Source organism: Thalassophryne amazonica, chromosome 1, assembly GCF_902500255.1.
Source record: "Thalassophryne amazonica chromosome 1, fThaAma1.1, whole genome shotgun sequence".
In the NCBI taxonomy this organism is placed as follows: domain Eukaryota; kingdom Metazoa; phylum Chordata; class Actinopteri; order Batrachoidiformes; family Batrachoididae; genus Thalassophryne; species Thalassophryne amazonica.
The window spans coordinates 160374361-160391971 of record NC_047103.1 but is presented as its reverse complement, the minus strand read 5'-3'; the positions used below and the strand labels follow the sequence as shown (position 1 = coordinate 160391971).

Below are 17611 nucleotides of genomic sequence, written 5' to 3'. Positions count from 1 at the left end.
TAGCAGCATGTAGAATGCAGCTGCAGCTGGCTCTGTGCGCTCCGCAGCAGCACCCCAGCCTCATATCAGGCTCCAGGAACTGGCCAGGAAGTCAGTCTTATTTTTATAAGACGGATAATCTGCTGATTTATGGGAGAGGATCAGATTATGGAACTGTCAAAGTGATGTGAACAGGTGGTTATGCAGCAGGACGTAAAAATCCTGATAATGGACAATTCTAGTGTGTTTAATCCCATCACTTTGGAGCTGCAAGAAGACTGTAAAGAGAGCATGGCAGCAAGTTGCCAACCAGGGTTTGCAATAAGAATTATTTTTATAGTGGTTCATTTATTAAAACTGATCTAATTTATTGCCACTGTTTTAGCGCTAATATCTGCCAAAGTCCTGTTTAAAAGATGTAACAGCAGTTTACAAGTTGATGCAATTTAGCCAGAGTAGATCCATTATAAACTGTGACTTTTAGTTTAGAGCTACTGTCTGATGTAAACTAGTTTAAATCTGATTTAAAGTGTATTAAAACCAGTGGATATGAGTATGTGTTGAGCTAAAAACAAATAGATTTTATTTAGTCAAATTAAATCCAATTTAACCGATATTCCCAGCGGTTTAAATAGTTTAATAAATGGTTAAAACTAGATGGGTACTAGTTTACATACAACTGCCAAGGACCAAAAGTTATTTATTTATTTATTTATTTTGTTGTCAGCAGGATGTCCATAGGTCTTTGTGACTTCATAAAGATGGTTCTTCCACCCCCCCTCCCCCCACCAAAAAAAAAAAAAAAAAAAAGAGAGACAGAAAACCTCTGAGGCTGACATGGAGTGCCACCAAAATTAAACCTGCTTGGAGAAAAAATGTCATTGAAATTCATGTATTTGGCAGTGTGGTGACATCTGTGTGTGAGAGTGTGAATGTGTTTCAGCTTTGTGAGGCCCTCCCTTTGAGCGTCTGCATCAGATGGAACAGCAGCAGACAGCAAGCAGAAAGGAGTGATCACACGTCTAATCAGTTTAAAATCAATTAAAATCCAGTTTATTTCTAAGCACGAAAGGAGTAAATTGTGACATTTGAGATTAGGGCTGAAAAGATTAGTCGATTAATTGATGTGATAATTATTAAATTGGTTGATTATTAAAATAATTATTAGTTGTAGCCCTGTTTGAGAATCAGGAACCAACTGTCAAGTTTTGACTTGTTTTTTCCATCAGTTACAAAAATAAATTGCAGATGAGTGTTTTTGCCACACGTTCTAGAGGTGGGAACTGTCTCACATTGTGGCTTTTGCATGTCACATGATGTGATCTGTGCATGTTCAGATTGAAGGATTCAACATGCAGAGAGGTGTGATCACAACATGCCAATGCGCAGAAGTATACTTCAGCTGAAAATCACAGATTTTTCAGTACCTTCCATCTGCCTGCTTATCATTTATGAGTCTCGATCTAGAACCAAAACCTGTCATGGCATCAAATGTGAAATGACGTTCCTGGTCTTTTGAATAGTCCACCGGAGAGTTGAACACAGTCACCTTATTATATACAATGTTGGATTATATGGCTGTCAATCTGCTAATCAATTAATAGACTTATTGTTTCTGCACTAATTGCTGCATGACTCGTGCAATGAAGGTAAAACTGGTTCTCCAAATTAAAATGAAGTGATGCAGAAATCTTTAATGCCATGGTGTGTTGTAGTGTGAGGCATCACAGTGTCACACGTGGTGTGTGTGTGTGTGTGTAGTGTTTCCCTTCCTTCCAAAATACATGAAAAAAATGCAGGTTTGGAAAATGCATGCATCACCTCTAAATAATGTTCCTGTCAAGACTGCAAAAGCTTAACAAATAGCATCAAAAACAAATGCAATGATCAGCCTCCATCAGATCTAATGTGCTACATGAAATGTGCACACGTCGTCTCATCATGTTAATTACGTCGTGTATTCAGACGGACTGCTGCCACCTCAGGGGCGAAGGACACTTTTAAGGAGAAATCCACTCTTTGCCGTTAACGTAGGAATTGCTCTAATCGGCGTGATGTAAATGATGCTTCTCGCTAAAGGCTTCGGTCGAGTTCCGCGGAGTGCATCTGGTGAGAGTGTGCCTGTTTGAAAGGGACAGGGAGAAAAAGAAATAAAGAGGGGCTTTAATGCATCACTGCCGCCAGACATTGATATTTTAGGTTGTGATTAAAAATGTTTTTAGACTTTGTCTTGGGGGTATTAACAGACAATGCGACACGTCAAATCAGTGTGGCAGCTTGACGGCACGACTGACTGAATCAGATCACATTGTGGAGAAAACACAGCACCGGCTCTGCGTGTGTGCGCCCATGTGTGTTTGTGTGTGTGTGGATGGGGGAATACCCTTCTACTGGAACAGTCTGGAATCATGGGATTGTTGCCATGGCAACACAAGGATGGGAATCTCCCTAGTAACAGACAGGATATCGAGACACTGGGAAGAATGGGAAGGGGGAATCACCTTGACAACTGTAGGAATGTCACTGTGGCAACGGTGTGCACATCGCATTGTAACACAAGTGAACAATAACGGGATGATTGATGGATGAACAGACAGATGAATCGATAGTGCAACACAGCCGAGGAGAATTATTGTTTTGATACATTACGATGGCGAGTTACACAAGCTGATGATGAACAGCTTTTGAGTTGTTGTAATTAGATGCTTAAAATGCACTCATACAAATACTGCAGAACTACTGACATTCACTTTATCTAATGTGTTGAGAGCTGCAGCTATTATGTCTGCACACACATCTGCATATTGAAATGATTATTAAAAAATTTGTGGATAGATTAGTATGAAACCCAGTGAAGATGTGAAAAATGGACCAAAGAAAAACTGTTTTGGCTTCCGGTTTGCTCCGGGTCACCATAGCAGAGCCACATCATGATTTGGCACAATTTTTTTTGCCAGATGCACAGACTGACATAACTCCAGATGTGCATGGGAAATCAGCATGATGGGCTTTCAAGCCTTCTTTTTAAGGAAATCCTTCTCTATACAACTTCATGATTTTGTTTTCATTTCATGGGGTTTGATATTGTGATTATAATTGGCGGTATTCTGATATTTTGAATCAGTGGCCAAAATGAATGGATCAGTTGGGGGGAGGGGGGCAGTATCAGATTGGTACCGGCAGATATTGAAGGTTCTAGTTCTAGTTACCTCCAGAGGTCACAAGAGGTTATGGTTTCCCCTGTTTGTTTGTTTGTGAACAGCCTGTAACCCACAATTTTTCATATGTCATTATGATTTTTTAAAACAGAGGATTCATATCCTGATAGGCAAGAACTGGTTCAGTTTTAAAGGTCATAGTTCAAAGGTCAAACCCAGGAAAAATCTTGAAAAATTGGAAAAATCCCTATCCTTTAACACTGAACAAATATTCAAAACTTCATAACTCTGGCAAAAAAGATCAAATTTCTTTCATAATTGAGAGTGTTATGTAGGATGGTATCCTTTATCAACTGACAAAGTTTGATCTGGATCTGATCCAGATTACAGATTTTGTGGCCATTTAAATTTAACATTTTATGTATATTTTACATTATACCTTAATCGAACATGCTCGAACACTCCCATATTTAAAAGTGAGGTGCAGACTGGCACTTACTATCACCTGACAAAGTTTGATCTGGATCTGATCCGGATTGTGGATTTTGTGGCCATTTGAATTTAATATTGAAAAGCCCTGTGGCTGCTGGAGCTCATCCCAACAGTCACAGGGCATGATCATTAGAATGCTATTATAATAATTTTTTAAATGAAAAATATTGGATTTTTGATAGCATAGAAATGTTTGGACATTTTTACATTTTAATTTCTACTCACTGACAACAAATACAAATCTTGAGAAAATGCTAGAGTGCCTAAACATTTTACACAAGACTATATGGAATATTTAATGTCCCTGGAGATTTAGCACAAGACCCAATGCATTTTTTTGTGTGTATTTTTAAATAGATGTACAGGGTGGGCCAATAAAATGTTACCACTTTTGTAATCCAAAGAAGAGGAGTGTGGATTGAACCCGTCATCAATTATTGAACTGTGCAGAAAACAAGAGACAAAGAAACCTTTGGTATCAAATGTTAATTTGATGCTTCTGTTACAAGTCTGTAAATAAAACTTTCAAATAAGTTCTCATTTCAAAAACTTGTGTACAATCAAAAAGTGGTAACATTTTATTGGCCCACCCTGTATTTGCATTTATGGAAGCAACTATTAGTAATTTTAATTATTGAAATTCTTATTTCCTCATTTGACCTTTAAAAGGTCAGAAAATATTAAACAATTCTGTCTTATGACAGAGTTTACTCATGGTTTTTTAAATATATATATATTTTTCATTTGCAGTGACATAAGTGCAAGAAAAGCAGCAAGACCTTCTATTTGAGAAATCTTTGAGAATGTTTGGTAATTCCACTTGATAAATGACTTGAATAAAAATGTGCTGATCAGAATAGTTGCTGATTAATTTGCTGCTGATTAATCCTTTAATCCGATTATCGTTTAAGGTTTATTTCTAATTGAACCGGGACCTATGGTTTAGCGTCACATGCTATGTCTGCCCCTGCGATTATCATTTTGTGGGTTGTTCCCAAGCTCCCATTTGTTCTCCTTTGCTGCACAAGATGGATCCTTCACAAACATGGAAAACACCCCGGCTCCTTGTTCTCGCTCTCTCTGGTTCTATTTCTCTCACCCATTCTTCATAAACTGGGTCAGTTTTTTTTAACAGAGATTTTTTTTCAGTGTCTCTCTCTGTATTTGAAGGGGTTTCCCAGCCTGCGAGGTGTTTCATGTAGGGCGACCGGGCGTGGCCACATGTGTGTCATGTGTGGAAAATGGCGGTGCTGTGGGCCAGTATGATTATATGCCTGCATGTGGAAAATGTTTGCTTTCCTCCAGCGGAACAGCTGTTGAGATTACTGAGGATAAAGCCGACATGCATGAGCGTGGAAACATGCCTGTTCATACATGTCGAGGCAGCGGAACTGTTCAGATGTCATTATATCATCTAACTCGGTACTAATCAGACCTACATTTACCCGGAGTGCCTTTGTTTCCTTTCTATCACTGTCAGTCTCTTTCAGGACTCAGTCGGCTCTCGTCCTTCGCTCCCCCCCCCCCAAACACCACCACCACTGACGCAGCTGTAGTTTTATTCATCATGTTGTTCTTTTCAGGCATTCTGCGTTTGATAGCGTGACGCTGTTTTAATTGAGTAATATGAAACAGCCAGTGGCACCACATCCACTAACTATATTACAAATTTCTAGTGGCACAACATTGATGTTCTCGTCACATCAGATGAATGCTGAATTTCAACAGTGCGAATTGAGCAGAAATCAGTCATTTGTACAAGTAACTTGTATTTTAAAAAGCAGCATGTGGCATAAAACATGAATAGAAAAACTAGCATATAGCGGTTAGAACAAGAGCAATCTGAGATTTCTGACATTTGCCAATGGTTGACCAGGACTCAAAATAAAAGATGTGTGATTTCACATTGTGACCTGGATTCTACCTGGATCCAGATTCCACAACACAATGCAATAATTACATACTGATACAGAATGGTCTGACTGATAAAGATGTTGCAATCTGATATTTAATTCACAAGATGAAACAAAATAGTGTCTTCCTGATCTTGGTTTTACATCATGATGTTGTATCTTTCTGCTGCAGAACCTGCATATTGATCCAGATCACTCCCAACAAATCCTGAGCCAGAATCCGGATCTGGATCCAGATCACTTCCAAAATTTAATAGATTCTTCCAAGGCCTAACGCCGATGTGTGGTGAAAATTTGGTGAAAATCCGTTAAGCAGTTTTGACGTAATCCTTCAAAGCCTATATAAAGAGAAATCTTGAGCCAGAATCTGGATCCGGATCCAGATCACCTCCAAACTTGAGTGGAGTCCTCCATGGCCTAATATCTATCTGTGGTGAAAATGTCATCAAAATCTGTGCATTAGGTTGATATAATCCTGCTAATAGGCAGACAAATAAAGAAACACAGATTATTTAATTATGTCCTTGGTGGATGTAATTAAAATAGTTTGATGTTGCGCCTTGAATTATACATATACTGTTTCACCCCATTTATCTTCTCACATTTGTATGGATGAGATACGGCGATAATTATGAAAGGTTTATCATAATTACAAGGCACTAAATCAGAATTATAAGATTTGAATTCATCCCTATAATTATAAGATAGCGTCTCACAACTGTGAAATTTAAAGGCATAATTATAACAGGTTTCTCATAATTATGAGGTACTAACTCAGAATTAGGTATTATGAGCTACTACTTCATAAACATCGGAAACATCTCATAACACTTATGAGACACTAAATTAGAATTATAGCTACGTATTAGTAATTATGAGAAGGTTTATCATAATTTGAAGGTACTACATCAGATTTAAGTCATAAGTACGAGCTACTAAGCCAAAACAGTGAGGAACATCTATGTACTTAACGGGCTACATCTGTCTGTCTGTCTTTCTGTTCGGGATAAACTCCCAAACTATAATATGTAGCCCTAAAAACTATATATATTCTGAATCCTCATGACATGGGGAACAAACTGGTACCATTTAAAAAAAAAGTTGAACTGAAAATTACCCCCAAAATAGCCATTTATGTAAGACCATACAGTGTTGTACCATGTGCTTTTCATGCTGCCACTTCTGTCTGTCTTTCTGTCTGTCCGGGACAAACTCCCAAACTATAATATGTAGCCCTAAAAACTATATATTCTGAATCCCCATGACATGGGGAACAAATTGGTACCATTTTTTAAAAAGTTGAACTGAAATTTCCCCCAAAATAGCTGGCTGTGGGTATGACCAGGCAGATTCAAATTTCCAGCCCTGTATATGTGTTGGCCATCTCTTTTTATTTAATCCCTTTCTTCAGCTACTTTATGTTCTCAACTGTTAAGCACCTGACTGTCCTGTACAACCCAGTTTGCCTTCCTGCCTGAATACATTCATTTTATGTTTGTAAAATTGCAATGTAAAAACAGTGAAATACACAACTACCTCAATTTTGATTCATTGATATTTATATTTACTCTTACCTACCTTTTGTGTGTAATTTTGTTATAAATTTGATTGCGAAACAAAGTCTGCATGAAGGACTTCAAATGTGTTTGTCTTTTAACCAAGTATTTCCACTTAGTTTGGGGAGTCCACCTCTTATAGTTCTGCTGGACAAACTTTAGCCCATTAACTATTATATTTATAAGACATCAGCATTACAAAACAAATGTTGGGCAATTATTTTGATTAAAATGATTGGCATTTGGCTTATGTCTATAACAGGTTAACCCGGGCAGCGCCAGATACCCCAGCTAGTAATACATATGAGTCATTATGTTATAATTATTGATACGTGGTTATAATTATGAGAAGGCTTCTCAAAACTGAAAACTGTAGAGCAGGGGGCTGAGTGGATAAGGAGCTGGCCTGCCAATATGTAGACCTGGGTTTGAATCCCGCTCATGCTGCCTGCCTGTGTCCTTGGAGAAGACACTTAATCTACATTGTCTCAGGTCACCCACCTGTAAATGGGTACCAGCCTTTTTTGGAAAAATAACCTGCATCAGACTGGCATCTCGTCCAGGTCCAGGAGGAGTTATAGACTCTCATCTGGTTGACACTATGGAGTCAACAGGCCTCAGGGCCTATAGAGGACTTAAGTCTCAAAATTCCAAAGTTCTATGTCTATACGTATGAGCTACTAAGCTATAAGAGTGAAAAACATAATACATATGAGACACTACATTATCATTATTGGTACTTTGTCATAATTATGAGAAGGTTTATCATGATTCCAAGGTACTAAGTCAGAATTAAGTCATACATATTTTTTGCCAAATTTATTCAAAATAAAAATAAAAAAATAAATAAATCACACATACCAGCAAAAATCTATTTAAGCATAAAAATTCAAAAAGAAAAAATAATATAGCACCTTCAACTGCACCACAGACTAAAACAGTTAAATGTGGTCTATTAAACATTAGGTCTCTCTATTCTAAGTCCCTGTTAGTAATGATATAATAATTGATCAACATATTGATTTATTCTGCCTTACAGAAACCTGGTTACAGCAGGATGAATATGTTAGTTTAAATGAGTCAACACCCCCGAGTCACACTAACTGCCAGAATGCTCGTAGGACGGGCCGAGGCGGAGGATTAGCAGCAATCTTCCATTCCAGCTTATTAATTAATCAAAAACCCAGACAGAGCTTTAATTCATTTGAAAGCTTGACTCTTAGTCTTGTCCATCCAAATTGGAAGTCCCATAAACCAGTTTTATTTGTTATTATCTATCGTCCACCTGGTTGTTACTATGAGTTTCTCTGTGAATTTTCAGACCTTTTGTCTGACTTAGTGCTTAGCTCAGATAAGATAATTATAGTGGGCGATTTTAACATCCACACAGATGCTGAGAATGACAGCCTCAACACTGCATTTAATCTATTATTAGACTCAATTGGCTTTGCTCAAAATGTAAATGAGTCCACCCACCACTTTAATCATATCTTAGATCTTGTTCTGACTTATGGTATGGAAATTGAAGACTTAACAGTATTCCCTGAAAACTCCCTTCTGTCTGATCATTTCTTAATAACATTTACATTTACTCTGATGGACTACCCAGCAGTGGGGATTAAGTTTCATTAGACTAGAAGTCTTTCAGAAAGCACTGTAACTAGGTTTAAGGATATGATTCCTTCTTTATGTTCTCTAATGCCATATACCAACACAGTGCAGAGTAGCTACCTAACTCTGTAAGTGAGATAGAGTATCTCGTCAATAGTTTTACATCCTCATTGAAGACAACTTTGGATGCTGTAGCTCCTCTGAAAAAGAGAGCTTTAAATCAGAAGTGCCTGACTCCGTGGTATAACTCACAAACTCGCAGCTTAAGCAGATAACCCGTAAGTTGGAGAGGAAATGGCGTCTCACTAATTTAGAAGATCTTCACTTAGCCTGGAAAAAGAGTCTGTTGCTCTATAAAAAAGCCCTCCGTAAAGCTAGGACATCTTACTACTCATCACTAATTGAAGAAAATAAGAACAACCCCATTATCTTTGGCTGCTTTCAGTGATGCCGGTATTTGGTTAGACTCTTTCTCTCAGATTGTTCTGTCTGAGTTATTTTCATTAGTTACTTCATCCAAACCATCAAGATGTCTATTAGACCCCATTCCTACCAGGCTGCTCAAGGCAGCCCTACCATTATTTAATGCTTCGATCTTAAATATGATCAATCTATCTTTATTAGTTGGCTATGTACCACAGGCTTTTAAGGTGGCAGTAATTAAACCATTACTTAAAAAGCCATCACTTGACCCAGCTATCTTAGCTAATTATAGGCCAATCTCCAACCTTCCTTTTCTCTCAAAAATTCTTGAAAGGGTAGTTGTAAAACAGCTAACTGATCATCTGCAGAGGAATGGTCTATTTGAAGAGTTTCAGTCAGGTTTTAGAATTCATCATAGTACAGAAACAGCATTAGTGAAGGTTACAAATGATCTTCTTATGGCCTCAGACAGTGGACTCATCTCTGTGCTTGTTCTGTTAGACCTCAGTGCTGCTTTTGATACTGTTGACCATAAAATTTTATTACAGAGATTAGAGCATGCCATAGGTATTAAAGGCACTGCGCTGCGGTGGTTTGAATCATATTTATCTAATAGATTACAATTTGTTCATGTAAATGGGGAATCTTCATCACAGACTAAGGGTAATTATGGAGTTCCACAAGGTTCTGTGCTAGGACCAATTTTATTCACTTATACATGCTTCCCTTAGGCAGTATTATTAGACAGCATTGCTTAAATTTTCATTGTTACGCAGATGATACCCAGCTTTATTAAACTCAGATAAAACTGAAGTTATTGTACATGGCCCCACAAATCTTAGAAACATGGTGTCTAACCAGATTCTTACTCTGGATGGCATTACCCTGACCTCTAGTAATACTGTGAGAAATCTTGGAGTCATTTTTGATCAGGATATGTCATTCAATGCGCATATTAAACAAATATGTAGGACTGCTTTTTTGCATTTACGCAATATCTCTAAAATTAGAAAGGTCTTGTCTCAGAGTGATGCTGAAAAACTAATTCATGCATTTATTTCCTCTAGGCTGGACTATTCTAATTCGTTATTATCAGGTTGTCCTAAAAGTTCCCTGAAAAGCCTTCACTTAATTCAAAATGCTGCAGCTAGAGTACTAACGGGGACTAGAAGGAGAGAGCATATCTCACCCATATTGGCCTCTCTTCATTGGCTTCCTGTTAATTCTAGAATAGAATTTAAAATTCTTCTTCTTACTTATAAGGTTTTGAATAATCAGGTCCCATCTTATCTTAGGGACCTCATAGTACCATATCACCCCAACAGAGCGCTTCGCTCTCAGACTGCAGGCTTACTTGTAGTTCCTAGGGTTTGTAAGAGTAGAATGGGAGGCAGAGCCTTCAGCTTTCAGGCTCCTCTCCTGTGGAACCAGCTCCCAATTCAGATCAGGGAGACAGACACCCTCTCTACTTTTAAGATTAGGCTTAAAACTTTCCTTTTTGCTAAAGCTTATAGTTAGGGCTGGATCAGGTGACCCTGAACCATCCCTTAGTTATGCTGCTATAGACTTAGACTGCTGGGGGGTTCCCATGATGCACTGAGTGTTTCTTTCTCTTTTTGCTCTGTATGCACCACTCTGCATTTAATCATTAGTGATTGATCTCTGCTCCCCTCCACAGCATGTCTTTTTCCTGGTTCTCTCCTTCAGCCCCAACCAGTCCCAGCAGAAGACTGCCCCTCCCTGAGCCTGGTTCTGCTGGAGGTTTCTTCCCTGTTAAAAGGGAGTTTTTCCTTCCCACTGTCGCCAAGTGCTTGCTCACAGGGGGTCGTTTTGAACGTTGGGGTTTTTACGTAATTATTGTATGGCCTTGCCTTACAATATAAAGCGCCTTGGGGCAACTGTTTGTTGTGATTTGGCGCTATATAAATAAAATTGATTGATTGATTGACATAAGTATTCGCAGCCATGAAGCTCAAAATTGAGCTCAAGTACATCTGGTTTCCACTGATCATCCTTGACATGTTTCTACAGCTTAATTGGAGCCCACTTGGGGTAAATTCAGTTCATTGGGCATGATTTGGAAATGCACACACCTGTCTACATATAGGGTCCCACAGTTGACAGTGCATGTCAGAGCACAAACCAAGCATGAAGTCAAAGGAATTGTCTGTAGACCTCCAAAACAGTATTGTCTTGAGGCACAAATCTGGGGAAGGGTACAGAAACATTCCCAATGAGCACAGTGGCCTCCATCATCTGTAAATGGAAGAAATTCAGATCCATCAGGACTCTTCCTAGAGCTGACAGCGGACCCAAAGTGGGTGATCAGGGGAGAAGGGTCTTAGCCAGGGAGGTGACCAAGAACCCAATGGTCACTCTGTCAGAGCACCACCATTCCTCTGTGGAGAGAGGAGAACCTTCCAGAAGGACAACCATCTCTGCAGCAATCCACCAATCAGGCCTGTATGGTAGAGTGGCCAGACGGAAGCCACTCCTTAATACAAAGGTACATGGCAGCCCACCTGGAGTTTGCCAAAGGCACCTGAAGGACTCAGACCATGAGAACAAAAATTCTCTGGTTTGATGAGACAAAGATTGAACTCTTTGGCATGAATGCCAGGCGTCATGTTTGGAGGAACCCGACACCTTCCTACAGTGAAGCATCATGCTGTGGGGATGTTTTTCAGCAGCAGGAATTGAGAGACTAGTCAGGATTGAGGGAAGATGAATGTAGCAATGTACAGAGACATCCTGGATGAAACCTGCTCCAGAGCGCCCTTGACCTCAGACTGTGGCGACAGTTCATCTTCACCAGGACAATGACCCAAAGCACACAGCCAAGATATCAAAGGAGTGGCTTTAGCATGACTCTGTGAATGTACTTGAGTGGTCCAGCCAGAGCCCAGACCTGAATCAGAAACATCTTTGGAGAGATCTGAAAATGTCTGTGCACCGATGCTCCCCATCCAACCTGATGGAGTTCAAGAGGTTCTGCAATGAGGAATGGACAAAACTGCCCAAAGATAGGTGCACCAAGCTTGTGGGATCATATTCAAGAAGACGAGGCTGTAATTGCTGCCAAAGGTGCATCAACAAAGTACTGATCAACGGATGTGAATACTCATGTACATGTGATTTCTTAGTTTTATTTTTTATTTTAATAAATCTGCAAAAATATCAAACAACTTTTCATGTTGTCATTATGGGGTGTTGTGTGATAGAATTTTGAGGAAAAAAATAAATTTCATCCATTTCAAAATAAGACAAAATATGGAAAAAGTGAAGCGCTGTGAATACTTTCTAGATGCATGGTATACATTTAAAATAAAACACATTAGCAAATATAAGACTGTTCTTACCTTTGTATGCTCAGAATGTGCTAAAACATTTCAAGTGGAATAATGACTTTGAAAGAAGGATTACTCCAGGAAACCCGGAATGGATTGGATATGCTCCACTAGCCTCTCCATAGAAATTCCCTCAGGCTGCAGCAGTGGTGCCACTGTCGTTCTTTAAAGCGACACACCACAGATTCATAGATTTCTAACATTTATCCAGAAACTTGAATTTTAATGGGGTTTTTTTTGTCTTTTGTTCTTCAAATATATTAAGATCATTTTCTTTGTGTGATCTGTTGCATGAAGATGAACATACCATTGAGCTCTTCCCTCCTGTCCCTCCTTCTCTATGTCCTTTGCAGAACCACAGCTGAAGGGCATAGTGACCAGGTTGTTCTGCAGGCAGGGCTTTTATCTCCAGATGGGCCAGGATGGAAGTCTGGATGGAAACCAAAGATGACAGCACTAACTCCTGTGAGTAAATACCCACCAGTGGCAACAGGTGCCTTAAACAGCCGATGTACACAGTGAAACTACTATACGAGGTCTGTTAGAAAACTATCCGACCTTTTTATTTTTTGCAAAAACTATATGGATTTGAATCATGTGTGCTTGCATCAGCCAAGCTTGAACCTTCGTGCGCATGCGTGAGTTTTTTCACGCTTGTCGGTTGCGTCATTCGCCTGTGAGCAGGCTTTGAGTGAGCACTGGTCCACCCCCCTCGTCGGATTTTCAATGCGAGGAAAATGTCTGAACGATTTGGAATTTTGCTGCATCAAATTTTTCCAGAAACTGTGAGAGACAGCCTGGTGGAAACCATTCGGAAGATTCAGACAGCTTTCAGGGACGATTCTATGGGGATCACACAGATTAAGGAGTGTTACAACTGGTTTAAAGACGGCGCACAATGGCGGAGGGTGCGCCGCGCTCCGAGCGGCGATCGACAGGCTGAAATGACCAGATCATTTCCAAAGTGAATGCTGTGTTGATCCGGGACATCTCTGACTACCAGAGAAATGGCAGAAGATGTGGACATAGCACTTTTTTGGCACATTCCACTGTTACAGGAGTTTTTGTCATGGAAAGAGGAGTGGAGGAATTCGCCACAGAGCTGCTAATGGCGCGGGACAAAAGCACCTCCGTGTTGGTCTCACAGGACATGTTGTAACATGCCCAGCTTTTGCACCATTCGGAAGATTCAGACAGCTTTCGGTGGCTTTTCAGTCGTGTGACTATCCGAGAAATTGTGGACGAGCTGGACATGCCACAAGATGTCCTGTGAGGCTTCATCACGGCGTTGATTTTTGTTCTCCGCCATTAGCGGCTCCGTCCCGACATGCAAATTCCACCGCACGTCTTTTCAATCGCGATTCTTGCTGATGTTCTGTCAGGTCTAGCTGAGGTTGTGGCCTTGTACTGTGACACTGCTGTTTTGAAGTAACAGCATTGTGGTGGTGTCTTAGCGGTGTCGTCATCACATAGTGGGCAGGACACTCTTCAAGCCTGATAGCCAAGGACCCTCACAAACTACACTTTGTCATTGTTTGACTTATAGATCTTGACAATTCATGAAAGAGGAAATCCGCTTTAGAGACACAATGAGAACCACTAGAGGGCCCGCCCACCTCCAAATGAAAGGGTGCATTTATATTCTACGTTAAATACGGATATGGTGTAGTCATAAAGTATTAAATGGCTGCACAGACCACCTACGTCTGCACCGCTGCCTCATCTTTTGTGGTAGAAACATTCTGACTTTTTCAACGGTTGCCATGTTTGATGTTCCAAGATGGTCTTCATTCGTACTGAGTGGTTATTTTTTATTAACAATTCTGTTTCTCTGTTTGAAAGGCACAGATAGATTTACATACATATGTAGAGCTGCCGGAGCATAAATAGAATGTGGTCATCAATAGTGTCAAATGATCCACAGGTAAACTACAGTATATGTGGATGTAAAAACAATCACAAGAAGACCTCCAGACAAACTAAACCCACGGCAAAATTTTTAATTTATTTTTTAAATCGGCTTTGACGACCAACTGGAAAGCACAACTCACCTTTATCAAAATTACAGCTAAAGGTCGTGCAAAATTTCCCAATGATTGTCAATGTTTTAAAAGCAGCTTTAACATTTCGTTCTTTTCAGATAACTAAAAATGCATTCTAAAGGAACAGGAAATGTTAAGATTTTTAGAAATCTGTGCAAATGTTGTAATTTTGTGAGACTATACACACACAAAGAGAGAGAGAGAGACACATGCAAAATAAACCTTCAGAAGAAGTTGCAGGCATTGATGAGTCTTTCGAGCAACGTTTTCTGCTTAGTGTTTTTGGGGCATTCCACCTTTAATCGGGCGGTGTGTTTCTTCCAAGCTTTCCAACTGTTCAGTTGAAAACAACAAGTGGTTGGTTTTCTAAGTCATAGTCTACTGGGCGGGCAGCATGGTGGCTTAGTGATGAGCACTGTTGCCTCACAGCGAGAAGGTCATGGGTTCAATTCCCGCCTGTGGCCTCTCTGTGTGGAGTTTGCATGTTCTCCCCGTGTTTGCGTGGGTTCCCTCTGGGTGCTCCGGCTTCCTCTAACATCCAAGGACACGCAGGTTAGGTGGATTGGAAACTTTAAATTGTCTGTAGCTGTGTGTGTGGGTGTGAATGTGTTTGTCTGTATGTGGTCCTGTGACAGACTGGTGTCCTGTCCAGGGTGCACCCCGCCTCGCCATCTATGACTGCTGGGATAGGCTCCAGTCCCCCGCGACCCTTAATTCGACTAAGCGGTTGACGATGAGTGAGTGAATGAGTTTACTGGGCCTCAGCTCCTGGTTCACCGCCGTCCTGGAGGAGCCATAGATGGACAGTTTATTGGTTTGCGCCATTTCTGCAACAATCTGGTGCTCAGCTTAGAGAAATCCCAACGCTATTTGTTTATTGCTACACAATGCAACTGCCTGTCCAAGTGTCCACTGCACATCGGTCCAGCTCTTTGCTCTCATTACCACTCGCCTGTGGCACAAACATCTCCATGTTTACTATGATTTTTTTTCTTGGCACATATCATCACATCATTTGTTGGCAAATGCCTTTATGACACGGTTGGTTAAAATGTCTGCCACTGTTCAGTTTGCAGATCAAACAGAATTTCTGTCGCTCACATGTTGCCAAGCTGATTTTTTTTTAAGAATTTGTTTGGCTGGGTCCATTTTCACATCAGTGTCATTTCTCAAACCATTTAAAGGAAGCATTTCCTCTACTCTAAACAGGTTCTTGGATATTCTTATTTTAACAGTATTCAGTTGTAACTGTTCATGCGTCTAGTGTGTAGGTGTAGCATTACTGTGCTTTTCACCTCTCACTTTCAGCCCTCACTGTTGACTAGTGCAGCTGCTGCATCACCATGAAAAGAGAGTCAAATGCATAAGTCTGTCCTGCCTGTACAGAGCCTCTCCACAGCAAGTCATATGCAGTACCTCCACATGGCTAAAGCCGGAAAGTGGAGACTATAAGGTCCTAGGCCAACCTGCAGGGAGCTCAGAGGAGGTCTGCCCCCCCAGAAATGCGGCATACATGGCCCACTGGCATGTAGACACGCCCAGATGCCCATAATCCAGATCCCCAGCTACAGTGCATCCAGCCTTATTTCAAAATGGAGTAAATTAATTTTTTTCCATCAAAGTTCTACTCACAACACCCCATAATGACAATATGAAAAAGTTTTTAAAAATCAAAAGCTAAGAAATCACGTGTACATAAGTATTCACACCCTTTGCTCAATACTTTGTTGTTGCACCTTTGGCAGCAATTACAGCCTTGAATCTTCTTGAATATGATGCCAGAAACTTGGCCCACCTATCTTTTGGGAGTTCTGCCCATTCCTCTTTGCAGCACCTCTCAAGCTCTATCAGGCTGGATGGGGAGAGTCAGTGCACAGACATTTTTAGATCTTTCCGGAGATGTTCAATCGGATTCAGGTCTGGGCTCTGGCTGGGAGACTCAAGGACATTCACAGAGTTGTCCTGAAACCACTTCTTTAATATCTTGGCTGTGTGCTTAGGGTCATTGTCCTGCTGAAGGATGAATCGTCGCCCCAGTCTGAAGTCAAGAGCGCTCTGGAGCAGGTTTTCATCCAGGACATCTCTGTACATTGCTGCATTCATTTTTCCGTCAATCCTGATGAGTCTCCCAGTTCCTGCCGCTGAAAAACATCCCCACAGCATGATGCTGCCACCACCATGCTTCACTGTAGGGATGGTGCCTGGTTTCCTCCAAACATGACACCTGCCACTCACATGAAAGAGTTCAATCTTTGTCTCAGACCAGAGACTTTAGTTTGTCATGGTCTGAGAGCCTTTCGAGTGCCTTTTGGCAAATTCCAGGTGGGCTGCCATGTGCCTTTTACTAAGGAGTGGCTTTCGTCTGGCCACTCTACCATACAGGTCTGAGTGGTGGATTGCTGCAGAAATGGTTGTACTTCTGGAAGGTTCTCCTCTCTCCAAAGAGGAATGCTGGAGCTCTGACAGAGTGACCAACAGGTTCTTGGTAACCTCGGTGACTAAGGCCCTTCTGACCTAATCGCCCAGTTTAGGTGGGCGGCCAGCTAGGAAGAGTCCCAGTGGATCCAAACAGTACCCTTTTCTGTACCCTTCCCCAGATTTGTGCCTCAAGACAATCCTGGAGGTCTACAGACAATTCCTTTGACTTCATGCTTGGTTTGTCCTCTGACATGCAGTGTCAACTGGGAGACCTTATATACTCAACAAAAATATAAACGCAACACTTTTGGTTTTGCTCCCATTTTGTATGAGATTAACTCAACGATCTAAAACTTTTTCCACATACACAATATCACCATTTCCCTCAAATACTGTGCACAAACCAGTCTAAATCTGTGATAGTGAGCACTTCTCCTTTGCTGAGATAATCCATCCCACCTCACAGGTGTGCCATATCAAGATGCTGATTAGACACCATGATTAGTGCACAGGTGTGCCTTAGACTGTCCACAATAAAAGGCCACTCTGAAAGGTGCAGTTTTGTTTTATTGGGGGGGGGGGGGGGGGGATACCAGTCAGTATCTGGTGTGACCACCATTTGCCTCATGCAGTGCAACACATCTCCTTCGCATCATCCGTGAAGAGAACACC

At 40.7% G+C, this 17611-nt stretch overlaps 1 protein-coding gene across 1 annotated transcript in view; it reads left to right on the top strand.

Annotated features, from left to right (window-relative positions):
- LOC117516783 (fibroblast growth factor 14-like) overlaps positions 1–17611 on the top strand; it is a 92823-nt gene that overhangs the window by 4745 nt on the left and 70467 nt on the right. The window contains 2 exon segments of the mRNA XM_034177642.1: positions 12833–12918; positions 12920–12944. Coding sequence (XP_034033533.1) covers positions 12833–12918; positions 12920–12944 — 111 coding nt within the window.